At 35.0% G+C, this 17,565-nt stretch overlaps 1 protein-coding gene across 10 annotated transcripts; it reads right to left on the reverse strand.

Annotated features, from left to right (window-relative positions):
* Nucleotides 1–242: 242 nt before the first annotated feature.
* DGAT3 (diacylglycerol acyltransferase) lies at nucleotides 243–16,561 on the reverse strand. Of its 10 annotated transcripts, XR_016530532.1 has the most exons (6): nucleotides 16,036–16,545; nucleotides 15,103–15,689; nucleotides 7,563–7,648; nucleotides 3,695–3,841; nucleotides 3,406–3,610; nucleotides 2,995–3,291 (listed from the first exon to the last, which is right to left on the reverse strand). XR_016530532.1 is itself a non-coding variant. In XM_090315318.1 (3 exons), exons 1-3 carry the CDS (start codon nucleotides 16,414–16,416, stop codon nucleotides 3,820–3,822), a joined length of 990 nt encoding a protein of 329 aa, XP_090171444.1. In that variant the 5' UTR covers nucleotides 16,417–16,561; the 3' UTR covers nucleotides 2,995–3,819. The 10 variants fall into 10 exon arrangements, 2 of the variants coding, with proteins under 2 accessions (XP_090171444.1, XP_038900889.1); XR_016530531.1 differs by having other exon boundaries at nucleotides 2,995–3,610; XR_016530535.1 differs by lacking the exons at nucleotides 2,995–3,291; nucleotides 3,406–3,610; nucleotides 3,695–3,841 and adding an exon at nucleotides 243–712.
* Between the last annotated feature and the right edge of the window lie 1,004 nt (nucleotides 16,562–17,565).

Genomic DNA, 17,565 nt, shown 5'->3' on the forward strand with positions numbered 1-17,565 from the left:
GCTTTATGACAAAAAACTATAACACGCTCACAACATATATGTTTTGCTTCTTTTCATACAATCACACTGCACAACATGCTTAAGCTTCCCTAACAATATATTGAGCTCAATAGGCCAACATGCTTATCACACATAACAAGTCACAACATCTCGACATACTATACAACTATCACAATAAGCATTCAGACGTGCTCAATCATATCAAAACATTAACGTATAATCATAATGAGCATCCACACATGTTTAGCCATATTGGAACACAAGGATATCAGAATAAGTTCGTATAAGTCATATATATACACAACATAAATGAAACACATGTCATGCTAGCGCACAAGTAATTAGACTACAAGTAATAACGACTGACTTAACGTTCTAAAATGCTGCCAAGCTATTCGAAGGAGTTTGAAAAGGTTACCTAAAACTCAAGGTTTCAAGTTGAATTTTTAGTGGAACCTTGGATCTATTGTTACAACATTTACAAAGAGTTTGAAAAGGCTACCTAAAACACACCAAAACAAACTTAGGATCTTGCTGAAAACTGTTCAAATAAGTACGATAACAACCCAAAGCTACAAACATAATAGCTCTAAAGGTTAAAAACCAAACTACTGCACGTAAAATGAGTCCAAAAAGGTTCAAAGAGCGTTATTACTGAACTTCACCAAATGAGCTTAAGCGATTGCTGGACTGTGTTCAAATATGCTAAAACCTGTAGATTTGAAGTCATTAAGAATACAAACTTGATAGCAAGTTAATTATGCCTAAAAACGTAGGGCCCTTACAAATTAACTTTGAAATGTAAAAGAAAGCATTAAAACAGAGACAATCATCCCAAACCATCTACAAACACACTTAACACTTAAATGCATTGTAGAAAACACTTAAACCCACCAAGATTGTAAAAGAAGTTCAATACAACAATGGAATTTGGAATATCAGAACAACCTGGCTCTGATACCAATTGAAGAAACTCTAAATAGAGATCTAGTGAGCGGAAGCGGATCGCTCCGAAGTCCATTGAGAAAGAACACAAACAATTACAGTTCAACAGAAGAGATTATGCATAAACAATAAATTACAAACATGCTTCTTTAATTGAACAAGGGATAGAGTATGCAACCCTTTGAATAACTCTTTCTTCAAGTATCCCTCGATCGTTCAGCAACTCGTTCAACAACTCGTTCAACAACTCGTTCAACAACTCGTTCAACAACTCGTTCAACAACACGAACTCGAACGCAACGATCAGAACAGCAAAAAAAAACACGAACTGCAGAATCCTCGATCACTATTGAGTGTAACTTGATCCTCGACCCTCGAATGGAACAAGAACACCACCACAAGAGTTACCTTGGTATTCTCGGTGTGAGAGTCCAGGAGTTGTAGGCTCTGTGTGACTTTGGATAGAGGAATGAAGGTGGTAGACGATCAAGTAGACGATCGAGTAAGTGGAGATGGAAGAAGTCTATCGTATAGACTAGATACTCGATCGTTTAGTAAGAAAAAGCCTATTGTATAGACTTACTACTCGATCGTTTAGTAAGAAGAAGCCTATCGTGTAGATTTTCTGCTCGATCGTTTAGTATGATCCTTCACAAATCGCTCGTAAGTACAGTTGGGCCAATTTACCGTTTTTCCTTTATAGTTACATCTAACTCCTTAAGTACCACTGATTCCTCTAATGAACAGTAAGTCATAGTCCCACTATAACTGAGTCCTCTCTTCCCAAGAGAGGGTGTGACCACTATGTTCAAGACCCAAAATTAGCCCTTAATGGAGAAATTTATCTACTTACCCCTGCTTCGGGGAAGGAGTGAATTCTGTCTTGTGTAGCTGAGTTCCTAGCACCCCAATAAGACGAATCCCCAAAATGGTAGGCTTGTTGAGTTGGCAATCTGGCCATTTTCACCCATACAAATCAAAGGATCGCCCTCATAGACAATAGTTCCCAACTCACTCAGGATTAAGGTCATGTCACCTATGGTCATCCTAGTGAAATGTAAGTCTCAATTATCAACGATGTTATATAAAGAGACTAATCATTTCGTGGTCCGATCTTATACAAACTCTTTGTATAGAATACCCTCGTTCGCATGTCTCTACATGAATGATTAGTATTAGACCATTTGTAGCACTTTACAACACTTGTAACATCTACAAAGCGGGTCGCATCCGTAGTATCACCAGGATAAGGTAACCCTCATTTATCCATATACTACAGACCATTTAGGTTATCACTTAAGGCATGATCCACTTGTATGTCTCCACATACATGTTTAAGTTACATAAAATAACCTCAGATCTTAGTTTATTGGATTGAGTAAATGCTTATAAAATAACACTTATTTTATTAATAACAATATGTTTACAGAGTTTACAAACTACGAGACTACTAGGAGATTTAGGACCCCATTCCCAACATAATTGACATCCCAAACTAATTAGGAAACTTTTTCCTCACTAGCTCTACTCATTATAATTTTCTTGGAACCCCTATGATACTTAACTTTGTAGATTATTTAGCTTCCCATGACTCCAACATACAATATGTTTTGTCATGTTTTTATCTAGACACATCATATGTTATGTAAATGATTACAATAAGTTATCGCTACAAAATTTATTCATGAACACTTCATGAAATGGCAAAAAATATTTTGAGAACATTTCCTAAATTAAAAGATAAAATTCCACTATGTATTGATAAAAATTTCAATGTAATATATTCATCAAAATTAATCAATCATTGATTCAACTAACATAAAACTACGAGGCTTTAGGACATACACCCCAACATATACATCCGAACACTTTAGGACCAACGAAGAAAATTATCCCTATTAAGTCGAATGGTGGTTATCTGGACAGTGGGATAGTTGGAATGGATGCGATTGTCGACGACTTTAGCAATAAGTGTCTTAATGTCTAACATATTTGCTGAAGAAACAAAGACCCAAAGAAAAAAAATTCTAGAAAAAAATTGCTACACAGTGGCTAAACAAACTGTAAAATAAATCAAAACGGCAATTTTTTCTCAAAGCCTTAGTTTTTCTGTTATTTTTACAAACACCTCGTAAGCTGACCTTCCTAAATCTATAAAGGGAGCTCTCAGCACACTTGTAACAACAGAGAAAAAATACAACCTAAACTAGCAAAAAACTAAGGTTGTACTCATATGAAATTTTCCTTAAAGAAAGTTGTCTTCCCGTGGATGTAGGCTCTTCATAGCCGAACCACGTAAAACTCTTCTTCTTCTTCTTCTTTTCCTTCTTCTTTTCTTCTCTTTGTCTTCATCTCACACACACAAAAACCATACAAAGCAATCAGCAAGAAAGAGTTCTTCCTTCATCAAAGAGAATAAAATCGAGGTCTGAAAGAGAGAGGAAAGTGAGAGGCAATCACCTTGGATTAGATCTGATCCCTGAGTGTGTTGTTGCATGTCATCTCAGCTATCCATCTGTGAAGAGATTAGCCTGTGATCGGGGCAACTCGTTGTTCACAACTTCCACCAACCTCAGCTGATGAGGAGCGAGTCTTAGTCCTTGGTGGGTTGAAGTTCGAGATTTTGTAGTAGGGTCATTTTGGGCCTGAAAGTTGGGTCCTCCACCTGCAATAAACCCAACAAAAGTGGTATCAAAGCTTCTTGTAAGCAAGAAAGTAAATCTTGAAAATCAAGATTGGGATCTCTCACCTGATATGATAGTAGCTAAAGTGGAAATTGAAAAATTTGATGGCAGGGGTGACTTTGCTCTGTGGAAAGTAAAGATCAGAGCCTTACTTAGTTAGCAGAAGGCTCTTAAAGCCCTTTTAGATCCATCAAAGCTCCCAGAAACAATGACTGCACAAGAAAAAGAAGATATGGAGTCAATTGCCTATGGAACCTTCATCTTGAACCTGAGTGACAGTATTCTGAGGCAAGTTATCGAAGAGGAGACATCATACAAAATATGGACAAAGTTTGAAGACTTATATTCTAAATAAAATGTTTCTAAGGGAAAGTTTTTTTACCCACAAAATGGATCAATTCAAGCCCTTGTCAGATAATATAGACGATTACAAAAGGCTTGTCTCTGAATTCAGGTGCCTTGGTGAAAAACCTAATGAAGAAAGTAAGGCTTTTGTTCTTTTGAACTCTCTACCTGAGGCTTATAGAGAGGTTGAGAACGCAATAAAATATGGCAGGGACTCAGTTACTACAGACACTATTATCTCAGCCATTAAAACAAAAAAATGGAATTACAGTCTTCTAAAAAGGAATAACCCAGTGGAGAAGGTCTGTTTGTTAAAAACAAACATCAGTCAAATCAATGGAAGAATGGAAGACAACAGCAGAATGATGAAAAGAAAGCTAAATAGAAGTTGAAATGTAAGTACTGCAAGAAAAATGGCCATGTTATTCAGGATTGTTTTATCTTAAAAAGAAAAAATCAAGAGAAAGAAAAAGATGCCAAGGCAAGACAACTTGAAGCATCCATAGTTGAAGATTATTTTGTCTATTCAGATGCTTTTGCCTCTATTCAAGACCAGGCCAACTTAGTAAGTCCCTTGGGGAAACAAGATTAGGTGCTAGACTCTGGATGCACTTACCACATGACACCTTTCAGGCCCTGGTTCAACACCTATAAAGAAGTTAAAGAAGAGTCTGTGTACATAGAAAATAATGAGGCTTGTCAGATCAGTGGGATAGGATCTATTTCATTAAAACTAAGGAATGAATCTGTGATACTCCTTAGAAATGTGAGGCATGTTCCAAATCTCAAAAGAAATTTAATTTCCCTTGGTATGCTAGATTCCCTAGGGTGTGAATACAGGGGGCAAAGGTGGCAACCTTGAAGTCCTAAAAGACTCTAAAGTTGTTCTAGTAGGAGAAAAGGTTAATGACCTATTCATCGTTAGAGGAGTTGAGATGATCAATGAAGCAAATGCAGTGACCTCTTCTGTTTTGTCAGAGGCAGATCTGTGGCACAAAAGGCCGTCACATATAAGTTTTAAAGGCCTTGAAGCATTGTCTAAATAGGGAATTCTGCCTAGAAAGGTCAGCTGCAAGCTGTCTTTTTGTGAGCATTGTGTGTTAGGGAAAGCCAAAAGACACTCTTTCATTAAAGCTCAGCATACAACTAAAGGCATCCTAGACTATATCCACTCAGATTTATGGAGGCTAGCCTCAACTCCAAGCCTAAGTGGCTCAAGGTATATTTTATCTTTCACTGATGATTTTTCTAGAAAAAGTTGGCTATATTTTCTTAAAACTAAAGATCAAGTATTTGGAAAATTTAAGGAATGGAAGTTAATGATTGAAAAACAAACAAACAGAGAAATTAAATATCTTAGAACAGACAATGGTTTGGAGTTTTGTGGGGAGGATTTTAACCTGTTTTGCAGAGAACATGGAATATCAAGACATAGAACTGTAAGGCATACTCCCCAACAGAATGGGGTAGAAGAAAGATTAAATAGGACAATAATAGAAAGAGTTAGATGTTTATTATCAGATGCTATCCTTGATGAGAAGTTCTAGGCAGAAACAACTGCCTATTCTGTCTATACAATGAATAGAAGCCCTCACACCTCTTTAAATTACCTAACACCTAAAGAAAAATGGTCCAAATACCCCCTAATCTAAATGATCTTAGGGTGTTTGGTTGTGTTGGGTATGCACACTAAAGTCAGGGAAAACTCAAGACAAGAACCATTAAGTGTATATTTGCAGGCTTTGTTGAAGGGGTGAAAGGGTATAAACTTTGGCATCCCACTGAGAAGAAATTCATAATCAGTAGGGATGTAACTTTCAAAGAGAATGAAATGTTTATGCAGAAAAAGCAAAATTCAGAAGAAGAATCAGTCACTTTAACTTCCAATTTTGAAGTGGAGAATGCTAAGGAAAAACCTATGATTGAAGACTCTGTCAATGAGGCAGAAGATATAGAGAGCACATTAGGTGAATGTGTTGAAGAAGTAGAGGTTCAACCTGATATGAGATAGTACACTTTTGCAAGGGATAGACAGAGAAGACAGATAGTTCCTCCAGCTAGATATGTTGACACCAATTACATGAATATGGTTGAATGCCACTATGGCTCCAAATGATCAAGAACCTACCACTTTTGAAGAAGATGTTGGTGGTTCAGAGGCCAGACAGTAGATTGAAGCAATGAATAAGGAAATTGACTCTCTAAAGGTCAATAATACCTGGACTCTAGCTCCTATACCAAAGGGGTGTAAACCTATTGCCTCTAAGTTGATATACAAGCTAAAAGAAGGGATCTCCACAGATCAAAAACCTAAATACAAGTCAAGGCTTGTTGCTAAAGGTTTCACTCAGAGATAGGGTATTGACTACTCTGAAATTTTCTCACTGGTTGTAAAACACACTACAATCAAACTTCTCCTATCCCTAATGGTGGAAGATAACCTAAAATTACACCAATTGGATGTTAAAACTGTTTTTCTACATGGTCATCTAGAAGAAACTATCTACATGAGGCAATCCCAATGGTATGAAGAAAGAGGTAAATAAGACTTATATTGTCTCTTGAATAAATCAATCTATGGCTTAAAGCAGTCACCGAGGTGTTGATACAAAAGGTTTAATGACCACATATCCAACTTGGGGTTCCAAAGAAGCTCTCACGAGATGTGTGCCTATGTAAACACCTCAACTTACAAGAGAAAAGTCTACTTACTGTTGTATGTGGATAATATGCTCCTTGCAGGAAACTCTAAAGCAGACCTAGTCCAAGTTAAGAAACTTCTAAATGAAGAATTTGATATGAAAGACCTAGAAGAATTAAAGAGAATTCTAGGGACAGGGAACAATCAGTCTTAAACATTAATCAAGCAGCCTATTGTGAGAACTTATAAAAGATTTAATCTAAGGGGAGCCAGACCTGTCAATGTGCCTATAGCTCAACACTTCAAACTTTTTTCTGCTAATTCTCCTAATGAAAGTGACAGAGAACATAAAACACAAATGGAGAAAATTCCTTACAGTCAAGCTGTGGGGAGTCTTATGTACTTAATGGTCTCAACAAGGCCAGACTCGTCCTATGCAGCTAGTTTGGTGAGCAGATATATGTCTTCCTGGTAGGAGGCACTGGGAGGCTACAAAATGGACACTAAGGTATCTTATTTGGTTAAAGGATGCTAAAATATCCTACCAGAAGTCATCAGAAACAGAGTTACACCTAGTCGGGTATGTGGACTCATATTTTACAGGGGATAATGACAAAAGAAGGTCTTTAACTGGGTATATATTCCTCTTTGGGGGTAACCTAATCAGTTGGAAAGCTTCCTTACAATCTATAGTGGCACTTTTGACAACAGAAGCTGAGTACATTGCACTAACAGAGGCAATAAAAGAAGCATTGTGGCTCAAAGGTCCAATGAATGATCTTGGATTAAATCAAACAATAGTGAGCATCTACTATAATAATCAAAGTACCATTCACCTGTCTAATAACCCTCAATACCATAATAGAACTAAGCATATTGATGTTAAATACCACTTCATTCAAGAAAAAAATTGAAAGAGGGGAAATCAAAATTTTAAAGGTACATACCATTGATAGTCCTACAGACATGCTCACCAAACCGGTCGCGAAGCTTAAACTCCATAAGTACTTCAAACTTCTAGGCTTCGATCAACCTGAAAAAGGATGAAGTGATTAAAACAAAGTTGGAAGACTCTAGAAGAAAAACAACCCTTTGGATTTAAGGTGGAGATTTGTAAAATAAATCCAAACGACTATTTTTTCTTAAAGCCTTATCTAAATAGTTTTTCTGTTATTTTTACAAATCTGTAAGCTGACCTTCCTAAATCTATAAAGGGAGCTCTTGGCACACTTGTAACAACAGAGAAAAAATATAGCCTAAACTTGCAAAAAACTAAGGTTGTACTCATTTGAAATTTTCCTTCAAGAAAGTTGTCTTCCCGTGGATGTAGGCTCTTCATAGCCGAACCACGTAAAACTCTTCTTCTTCTTCTTTTCCTTCTTCTTTTATACTCTTTGTCTTCATCTCACACATATAAAAACCATTCAAAGCAATCAAGAAGAAAGTGTTCTTCCTTCATCAAAGAGAATAAAATCAAGGTCTGAACGAGAGAGGAAAGTGAGAGGCAATCACATTGGGTCAGATCTGATCCTTGAGTGTGTTGTTGCATCATCTCAGCCATCCATCTGTGAAGAGATCAGCCTGTGATCGTGGCAACTCGTTGTTCACAACTTCCACCAACCTCAGCTGATCAAGGAGCAAGTCTTGGTCCTTGGTGAGCTGAAGTTCGAGATCTTGCAATAGGGTCATCTTGGGCTTAAAAGTTAGGTCCTCCACCTACAATAAGCCCAACACAAACCATGATACTTCTCTCCCATTTTGAGAGAGAATCATTTCATTCAAGAATTAGTCTTTTGAATGATAGTTAATTTCACATCTTGTAACTAATTTCCTCTATAAATATGATACCTCTCTCCCATTTTAAGAGAGAATCATTTCATTCAAGAATTAGTCTTTTGGTATTGCATCGTAAACCAACACAATAAAAAACCTTCTTGTGCACCAATTATCCAAATACCTTTCTATTCAAAATTTTTCCTTTATTTGAACAAATTTTGTGTAAAAAAAAAAAAAAAAAAATACCCATGCTACCAACACTAAAAGGATGTCTTGCATTTTTCGCACAAACCTAGAAAATTCTCTTCCTCAATCCAACACTTTAATAAAAAATTATCTTCTAGTAACTTGTTTTCCTTGTCCTTCCATACATAACAACTTAACCCAACAAATCAAAAACATCGTCCATTCGAGCTTATGGAGCAATACTATCCAACTTCTCTGGAGCACCAATTATCAAAATATTGTTTTTCCCTTTATTTTTTTTTAAAAAAAATCAAATTTGAACAAACTATGTGTCCAAATAAAAACTCCAACTACCATAACCAAATGGTTGTCTTATATTCAAGATTTTTCCTCTATTTGAACAAACTTTATGTTCAAATAAAACCCCAACTACCATTACCAAATGGATGTCTTGCGTTTTCCACACAAACCTAGAAAATTCTATTCGTCAACCTAACACTTTAATAAAAAAAAATTCTCTTATACTAACTTATTTTCCTTTGTCCTTCCACACATAACAATTTAACCCAACAAATTAAAAAAAAAAAAATATCGTCCATATGAGCTTATAGACCAATACAATCCAACTTCTCTAGAGCCCCAATTATCAAATTTCCTTTCTATTCAAGTGTTTCCTTTATTCGAACAAACCGAATTTGAACAAACTTAGTATCCAAATAAAGACTCTAACTACCAAAACCAAATAGATGTCTTACCTTTTCAACACAAACCTAGGAAAATTATCATATCCAATCTAATCCCTTAATCCAAATTCTCTTATCTAAACTTTTTTCCATCTTCTTTACATACACAACCAATTTACTCAACAAAGCAAAAAAAAAAAAAAAAAAAAAAAATCGTCAGTCCGAGCTTATATAAACCAACACAATCTAAAACCTTTCTTGTGCATCAATTATCCAAATACCTTTCTATTTAAGTTTTTTCTTTATTTGAATAAACTTTGTGTCAAAAAAAAATATCCACACTACCAACGGTCCAACACCAAACGGATGTCTTGTATTTTCTGCATAAACCTAGAAAATTCTCTTCCCCAATCCAACACTTTAAATCCAAAATTCTCTTATACTAACTAATTTTCCTTGCCCTTCCATACAAAACAACTTAACCCAACAAATAAAAAACATTGTCCATTGGAGCTTATATAGCTATACCATCCAACTTCTCTAGGGCACCAATTATCAAAATACCATTCTATTCAAATGTTCCCTTTATTTGAACAAACTATGTGTCCAAATAAAAACTCCAACTACCAAGACCAAATTGATGTCTTACGTTTTCCACACAAACATAAAAAGTTTTCATATCCAATCTCACATTTTAATCCAAAATTTCTTATCCAAATTTATTTTTCTTCTTCCTTACATATCCAACAACTTAACTCAACAAATAAAAAAAATTACCCATCCGAGCTTATAAACCAATACAATCCACATTTCTCAATCACTAATTATCCAAATACCTTTGTATTCAAGTTCTTCCTTTATTTGAACAAACTTTGTGTCCAAATAAAAACCCCAAATACCAAAACCAAATGGATGTCTTGCGTTTTATGCACAAACCTAGAAAATTCTCTTTCCCGATCCAACACTTTAATCCAAAGTTTTCATATACTAACATATATTCCTTCGTCCTTCCATACATAACAACTTAACCCAAAAAATAAAAAACTTCGTCTATCTAAGCTTATAGATAAAATCCTACTTCACTATTGCACTAATTATCAAAATACCTTTCTATTCAAGTGTTTCCTTTATTTGAACAAACTTTGGGGGCGTTTGGGGCAAAGGTTATCATCAAAATATAATAATCACCTCTTGCTATAGTAAAAACTATATATATATATTTTAAAAGGTATTGTAATTAAAGTGTGGGGTGAGGAAAATTGAACCTCAAACCACGAGGTTGATAGTATGAACATTATGCCAATTGAAGTACACTCTTGTTGGCAATAGTAAAAACTATTTCAAAACCTCCAATTAGCTACAATCAACACTATTTAAAACCTCAATTTGCTACAGTATTTACTATTTATTACAGTTTTTTACTATTTGACATTCATCATTTTTTTTATTATTTGCTACAATGTTTACTATTTCTTTCTCAAACTAAAATAGTTTAAATCTCAAACATATACTATTATAACTAGACTAAAATAATCTACACCACAAACACAAACTATCATAACTCAACTATAATAACCTAAGATTATAATAACTAACTCATTGCCCCAAATGCCCTCTTTGTATCCAAATAAAAACTCCAACTACCAAAACCAAATGGTTGTCTTACCTTTTCCATACAAACCTAGAAAATTCTCATATCCAATCTCACACTTTGATCAAAATTTTCTCTGTTTTTTTAATCAAAATTCTGATATCTGAACTTATTTTTGATCTTCCTTACATACATAACCACATTTTACTCAACAGAGAAAAATATCCGAGCTTAATAGATCAATAAAATCCAACACTTCTCAATCACCAATTATTCATATATCTTTCTATTCAAGTGTTTCCTTTATTTGAACAAATTGAATTTGAACAAACTTTGTGTCCAAATATAAACTCCACTACCAAAACCAAATAGATGTGTTATCTTTTCCACGAAAACCTAGAAAATTCTCATATCTAATCTCACACTTTAATCCAAATTTATTTTCCTTCTTCCTTACATACATAACCTCAACAAATCAAAAAAAAAAAAAAAAAAAAAAAAAAAAAAAAAAAAAAAAAAAAAAAAAAAATCCTACGTCCAAACTTATAGACCAATACAATTTAACCTTTCTCGTGCACCACCAATTATCTAAATAACTTTCTATTCAAGTTTTTCCTTATTTGAACAAACTTTATGTTCAAATAAAACCCCATCTACCATTACCAAAAGGATTTCTTGCGTTTTCTGCACAAACCTAGAAACTTTTATTCGCCAACCTAACACTTTAATAAAAAAAAAAAAATCTCTTATACTAATTTATTTTCCTTCGTCCTTCCACACATAACAATTTAATCCAACAAATAAAAAAAATATCGTCCATTCGAACTTATAGACCAATACAATCCAACTTCTCTAGAGTACTAGTTATCAAATTTCCTTTCTATTCAAGTGTTTCCTTTATTTGAATAAATTGAATTTGAACCCTTCTCGTGCACCACCAATTATCCAAATAACTTTCTATTCAAAATTTTCCTTTATTTGAACAAACTTTGTGGCCAAATAAAACCCCAACAATCATTACCAAATGGATGTCTTGTGTTTCCTACACAAACCTAAAAAATTCTATTCGCCAACCCAACACTTCAATTAAAAATTCTCTTATATAAACTTATTTTCTTTCGTCCTTCCATACATAACAATTTAACCCAACAAATAAAAGAATATCGTCCACCGATCTTATAGACCAATACAATCCAACTTCTCTAGAGCACCAATTATCAAAATTCCTTTCTATTCAAATGTTTCCTTTATTTGAATAAATTAAATTTGAACAAACTTTATGTCCAAATAAAAACTCCGACTACCAAAACCAAATGGATGTCTTAACTTTTCCATGCAAACTTAAAAAATCTCATATCCACTCTCATACTCCAATTCTCTTATCCAAACTTATTTTCCTTCTTCCATACAACCATATCCACTTAACTCAAAAAAAAAGTTGTGCATCCGAGCTTATAGACCAATACAATCCAACTCTTCTCGACACCAATTATCAAAATACCTTTCTATTCAAGTGTTCCCTTTTATTTGAACAAACTAGATGTCCAAATAAAAACTTCAATTACCGAAAGCAAATGGATGTCTTACGTTTTCCAAACAAAGCTAGAAAATTTTCATCCAATCTCACACTTTAATCCAAATTCTCTAATCTAAATAACTTTCTATTCAAGTTTTTCCTTTATTTGAACAAACTTTGTGTACAAATAAAAATATCAACTACCATTACAAAATGGATGTCTTGCATTTATGGCACAAACCTAGAAAGTTTTATTCGCCAACCCAACACTTTAATAAAAAATTCTCTTATACTAACTTATTTTCCTTCATCCTTTCATGCATAACAACTTAACTCAACAATAAAAAAATATCAGCCATCTGAGCTTATAGACCAATACTTCTCCAGAGCACCAATTATCAAAATACCTTCTATTCAAGTGTTTCCTTTATTTGAACAAAACAATTTGAACAAACTTTGTATCCAAAAAAAAACTCCAATTACAAAAACCAAATGGATGACTTAACTTTTCAACACAAACAAAGAAAATTATCATATTCAATCTCACAATTTAATCCAAATTCTCTTATCCCAACTTATTTTCCATAATCATTTGGAAAACTCTATTAACCCAACCCAAATAAATAAAAATTATCTTCTAAAATAAATAAATAAATAAAAATTGTATGAATTGTATTAATACATGGGTTCACCTAAAGTTAATTTAAGTTGAAGTAAACCAACTCGAACATATTACTAAGTCGTAAAGCATATATTTTATAATTTTTTTGGATTATTTGTACTATTAGAATTTTAAAGCATCTATTTTCTTTTGTTTTTTAACATAATTTTTCATAATAGAAATCGAAATTGCAAATAAGAGTTTTTCATATATATATTGCCTATCTTGCTTTGAGAATGCTTAGTACTATTATTGTCTTATGTTCATTCTCAATCAATATAGTTTTATTTTTTTTACTAAGTAACAAAATAACAAATAGAGATTCAAAATTTTCCAAATCCTTTTTTTTCCCTCTCATGTTAGTTTCGTCGTTGAATTTTGCAGAATGAGACATGTAGAAGAGTTAAAGATGCATTGAATTATTTTTTATTTCATGCCGACTTGAAAATATGGAGGCATTCTCAAATCCTCGTTCTAACCAAATATGTCAGTTTAGTCCTACTTCATCCAACAAATTATTCGAAGTAATTAATTTATTTTACTTCACTAATTTTGATCGAATGCTCCAAATGATTCTTCCAAAAAACTCATTTCTTCTTCCAAAGTGGCTACCAAAGGTTCTTAGGAAGAAATTTTCATGTTTAACCTCATGTTCAATTAAGATAATTTTTTTTAGCTCAAAAATTGCGAATATGGTGACCAAATATTGAACTATCAATCTTGGAATTGGTGATTAGTGCAAATCAATGGAGCATAATTCACTAGTGATGTATGTACACAAAACAAATATAAATTAAATAGTTGAAAAAATTTGGGATGAGCAATTGATTGGTGCATGTTATTGTGATCAAAATGTAGCATTAGCATTGATTGGTGCATGTTATTGTGATGAAAATGTAGCATTAGCAATGTAAAACATATGTAGTTAGAGGATACCTTTTAAAAGAATGTCTACCAAACTCCCTCTAATACTTGAATGGGTTATAATTCTTTGTGTTTGATAGAGTTTTGATGCATTAATGTCTACAAAATACCCACCAATGCTTGGCCTGTGTTTCTTTGGGAGGATTGGACTTTGGCCTAGCCCAATCATAAGGAGGCTTTAGGTATACAACTTAACTTACACATAATGAAAGTTCCCGGTACTTGTTGCAAGAACAGATTTTTCCCCAAAAAAATATTTGTTTGAATCTTCTTTCCATCTCTAATATTTTAAAAAGTAAACTATTTTGGTCAATACTAAAATTTACCATGTCGGTCGCAGACCAACCATAAACCATACACTACATTGTTGGTTTTTATTCTTGGTCAATATTTGTGTTCCATCGTTAAAATGGTACATAATTTGAAAATTGAATGATATCCATAACAATATTTTACCATATGAAAAAAAAATGATATCAAGCTATTTATATCTCAATATAATAATTAAAAAATAAATAAATTAGTATTCAGAAGACTCTAATTTCAATATTTTTGAACAAATGCAAACAAATAACATAAAATGAAAGTTTCCAATTTTTCTCAAGTATTTGCCTGAATCTTATTTCCATCTTTAATATTATAAAAAGCAAACTTTTTTTGGTCAATACTAAAACTTACAATGTCGGTCGCAGACCAACAATAAACCATAACTACAATGTTGGTTTCTTTCCTAGTCAATATAGTTGATCAATCCTTAAATCGTTAAAATAGTACATAGTTTAAAAGTCGAAAATGAGATCTTTAACAATTTTCATAATATGAAGGAGAAAAAAACATCAAGCTGTTCATATCTCAATATAATATTTAAAACATAAGTAAATTAGTATTCACAAGACTCTTAATTTCAATATTTTTTATCAAAGGACCCAACTCAAATTTCATGATTGAGTTGAGATTGAAATTGTCTAGCTCCAATGGATGGAAAAATTTAAAATCCTAAAAGTTGGTTTCAGTCCAAAAACTTCCTCATCCCAACCCAACTCAGTATAACTCAAAATAGAAGATGATTAACTTTTTACAAATTCATCAAAAAAGCTGCACTAAATTTTACTTCTATGATGTGTATCAATCAGATTTTGCAGGTGCAAACCTGGATTGTTGCTGCCCCCTTTCTTGTCCTAGATATTCAGCTACAATTCTACCAACATCCTCCACTCCAACTCCAATGCACAGAGGATTTTGTATGTCAAGAGCACCAGAAACTCTTACATTTGGTCCATCTCTACATTTTCCCATGCATTTACACCCACAAACAGCACCATCAGCCCCCATCACCCTCCCAAATTCCTCCATCAATGCTGCTGCTCCTGCCTTCTTGCACTTGTTTCCCATACACACTTCAATCCTCCCTACAGATGTCGATACACCGACATTTCCGGATTTTGAATTGAGAAGTTGGGTTTGCAACGGAGGAGGCAATGTTGATCCTTGAATGGCATTGGTTTGGTATTGATCTGGGAATGGCTGCGAAAGCGCCTTCCTTATTCGGTAGCTTTTGTTGATCATATGGGCTTCATTGTCACTGGATTCAGAGGATGAAAATGATGAGTCGTGAATGGTTTGTGCTCGAGCTGCTTTTAGCTTGGCCTTCTCTAATTTCTTCTTCCTTTTCTGTTCCTTCTCCTCTGATTTTAGCTGTTGGAGTTGTCTTGTCAATGCCTCTCTTGTTTCCTCAATCTGCAATCAAAGGAACAACAATCCGATCAATGAATGTTATAAGCCAATCTATGCAGCCAAAACAAACACCACAAAGAAATCATTAATGGAGATCGAGTTCTAGTGCCATTCTCTCGACGATCGAGCAGAAACAGAAGAATTTCACGGCGAATAAATGTAAAGAAATTTCAAGTCCAAATTGAACTCAACATGAATGATAAATACTAGTCTTAATTCGGATAAAGAGAAGGGAAACATCCTAATTATTCAACCGGTACATAGCAAGTGGCGCGAGCAAACAGGAACTGAATCAATAGATTCTAAAAACGATTGAGACAACGATAGATTCCAGAATAGTTCAACTTACAGAGAAGCGATCCGCCTGAAATTCGCCGATCGAGCCATGATCGAGATGAAACAATAAGCTCGATTCATAATCCGTAGCGGACAATCCTTTCAACAATTTCAATTTCTTCTTCACCGCCTCCTTCTCCTTCTTCAACCTCCCGCCATGGCACGTCGGTCCAACATAATATCGTAAATGACCGTCATCGCAAAACCTAGAAGAATCCATATTCCAACGACTGGCGAGCCCTAAAGTGCGAGTTCCAGTACCGACAGAACCACCGGAAATAGACAGGCTACAGGAGGCCCGCCGAGCATCGGCACGGGAGAGCTCGATGGATTGATCAAAATCATGGCGGAAGAAGGCGGAGAGATGCCGGGAAACGGCGCCGGAGACCTCCATGGATTTGGGGAAAAAGGGTTCGACACAAGTGATCGATTGAAGATTTGTCGAGAAAAAGGGAAGCGAGGAGTCGAATTTGAAACTAAACCGAGATTCGTTGTCAACAAAGGGTGAAATAGTGATGATGTGGCGTATTTTGATTGAAGAGATTGAAGACCTCGTGGCAACGCTCGTGGAGCACGAGCTTTTTGCATTCCCGCCCGAGCGCGGCGTTAACTTCTGCCGTTGGATGAATGTTACCTGGATCGGATGGCTGGTAGATAAACTATGTGGAAACACGTAGGATGCTGACCTGGTGGGCTTTGAGTTTTGGGGCTTTCTCTAGCAGAGTACAGATATAAATGTGGTTTTTTCCTTTGACATAAATAAAACGTGGCTTTAATTTATTTAGATGATTGTTTTTTGTTAAGAAAAAATTACTAACTCTTTCAAAACGTGGTTGAATTTTATCTTTTTTTAAAAGAATAAATAAATTAATTAATTAAACCAAGAACAAACTATATAAAACAAATATCTTAAATAAAACAAAGAACACTATGTTGGAACCAATTACCCCAAAATATATTCTTCAAACCCCTCACAAGGGAATAAGAACTACAAAAGAAATCACAAGGAAACAAGACCTCAGAAGACTTAAGGGCATGAGCAACCCCATTGTAAGCCTTTTTTCTTTTCTTCTTCCTCCTTCTAGCCCTCACGATCCCCTTCACAGTGCTTTTTCCACCGCCGCCTCCTCACGACGAGGCGCGTTCACGTCTCAGCCCAGCGCGCCTCGTCGTCATCAGTCACCGCCGCCCTCCAAGGTTTTTTTTTTCTCTTCTTTTTCGGCCAACCTCTTGCTTCAAGTGTGCTCGTCTTCGTTGTTGACCAAGCCCGCGCCTGCCGAAGGCACTGAAGTCGCAATCCTGCTATGCTCTCACCGGTCCGTCGACCCGAAACGACGATCGAACAACCGAAGTCACGACTCAGAGCCACGTCTCTCTCTCTCTGACGCGCCGTCCTCTTCGTCCACCAGCCACCGGTCTAAACCCAAGCACCATCCGTCAATCTTGGCGTGGTCGGTTCTGGTTACCGTTAAATCGCGGTGGTTCCATCCGATCTGTTTGTTAGGGTAAGTTTCGATTCTCTTTTTGGTAGCCCATCGTCATT

This window comes from Benincasa hispida, chromosome 1 (assembly GCF_027475165.1).
Source record: "Benincasa hispida cultivar pf3 chromosome 1, pf3_genome.v1.1, whole genome shotgun sequence".
NCBI lineage: Eukaryota > Viridiplantae > Streptophyta > Magnoliopsida > Cucurbitales > Cucurbitaceae > Benincasa > Benincasa hispida.